Source organism: Halyomorpha halys, unplaced genomic scaffold (assembly GCF_000696795.3).
Source record: "Halyomorpha halys isolate HHAL.00 unplaced genomic scaffold, Hhal_1.1 Scaffold1351.1, whole genome shotgun sequence".
NCBI classification, from domain to species: domain Eukaryota; kingdom Metazoa; phylum Arthropoda; class Insecta; order Hemiptera; family Pentatomidae; genus Halyomorpha; species Halyomorpha halys.
In genome coordinates this window covers 246,768-248,191 of record NW_027116421.1, presented here as the reverse complement: position 1 = coordinate 248,191, position 1,424 = coordinate 246,768, and the positions used below count along the sequence as shown (strand labels likewise).

At 35.7% G+C, this 1,424-nt stretch overlaps 1 protein-coding gene across 5 annotated transcripts in view; it reads left to right on the top strand.

Annotated features, from left to right (window-relative positions):
- The window catches only part of LOC106689406 (probable E3 ubiquitin-protein ligase RNF144A), an 88,626-nt gene that overhangs the window by 75,193 nt on the left and 12,009 nt on the right, over window positions 1-1,424 (top strand). For all 5 annotated transcript variants that reach the window (XM_067053213.1, XM_067053212.1, XM_024358577.2 and 2 more), the window contains 3 exons: window positions 421-601; window positions 784-946; window positions 1,082-1,398. In XM_067053213.1, coding sequence (XP_066909314.1) covers window positions 421-601; window positions 784-946; window positions 1,082-1,398 — 661 coding nt within the window. The remainder of the gene's footprint in view (window positions 1-420; window positions 602-783; window positions 947-1,081; window positions 1,399-1,424) is intronic.

Sequence of the window (1,424 nt, the reverse complement as noted above, 5' to 3'; positions counted from 1 at the left end):
TAAGTTAATAATGGAAGACAAAAAAAAGTAATAATTTTATTAAAAAAATAAATTATAAAGGATGACGAAAAAATTGAAAATATAAAAAGGGAAAAATATTAAAGAATTAAAACCATAAGAAAAAAATCATGTAATACTATATTTTATTTTAATATTTAATCTCTATGCCTATGTAATATAAGATGAATACGCAATAGTCCAACTAGATTAGTATACTGTGTGTATAGCAACCCAATGCACCAGTTGGGTGACACTGTTTTTTTTTTTAATAAATTGTTTCTCATTGATAAGATAGGTTTTATTAGCAATTAACTTAACATATAGATTAGTAAGATATTAGTAGAGCAAGTTAAAATATATATGATATTTGAAATGGGAAAAATAATTTTGGATGATTTGAACTATTCCTTCTGGTTTCAGATGTTCCTCTCTCTTGTCGATGGCCTCCTCATCCAAATACTCAATCACAGCAGAGGGGAACTATGTACAGGTTGGGAAGCCGGAACCTGCCCCTGCAAAAATATTATGCAAGCTTTGCCTCTCTCAGGTCAACCTACCATCAACCTGGACTCTTCAATGTGGCTGCACCTTCTGTACTGAGGTATTAAATATGATAAGCATTGGATATTTGTTGTTAATTTAGTGATTAATAAACAGGTACTAACTATATTAATAAACAGGTAAACAGTGCATTAGGTAGCACATAATTAACATAGAAAATTTTGTTTGTTTTTCAATGAATATTGTTGAGCGTACCAACTATTTTATAATTTTTCTTTTTAGTGTATGAAGGCATATGTTGAGTTTGAAATCGCTGAAGGTGCGTATGAGATCTCATGCCCTGATGCATTGTGTGAGGCTCGTGGTGTCCTGTCACTTCAGGAAATTGAGAATCTAGTCAATGCTGATACTATGGAGAAGCACAAGAAATTCAGGAGAAACAGAGGTAAGTCATGAAATAGTCCTCTGCTATCATTATTATTAGTTTTTATTTCAATATTAATTTAGAAGGTTTAATATAGTTTAAATATTGCTTATTGTAGAATTATACTTGATATTTGGATATACATTTTATTTGTAGAAGTGGACCAGGATGTACGACTGGCCTGGTGCCCGTCTGCTGGCTGTGAGACTGTCTGTTCTGTCTCGCCTGGTCCCTCCAGAGTGTCATGTCCAACCTGCAGGCAGGAGTTCTGTTCACTGTGCCGTGGCCCGTGGCATCCATCTGGCCCTTGCCCGCAGGCCATTCCTGGCCCTCCTGGCATTCCCTTTGACTCAGAACTTATCAAATGCTGTCCCATGTGTGCCGTACCCATTGAGAAGGACGAGGGCTGCGCACAGATGATGTGTAAAAGGTGTAAGCACGTCTTCTGCTGGTACTGCCTTGCTTCTCTCGATGTAAGTTATTTTTATATATTAATAAA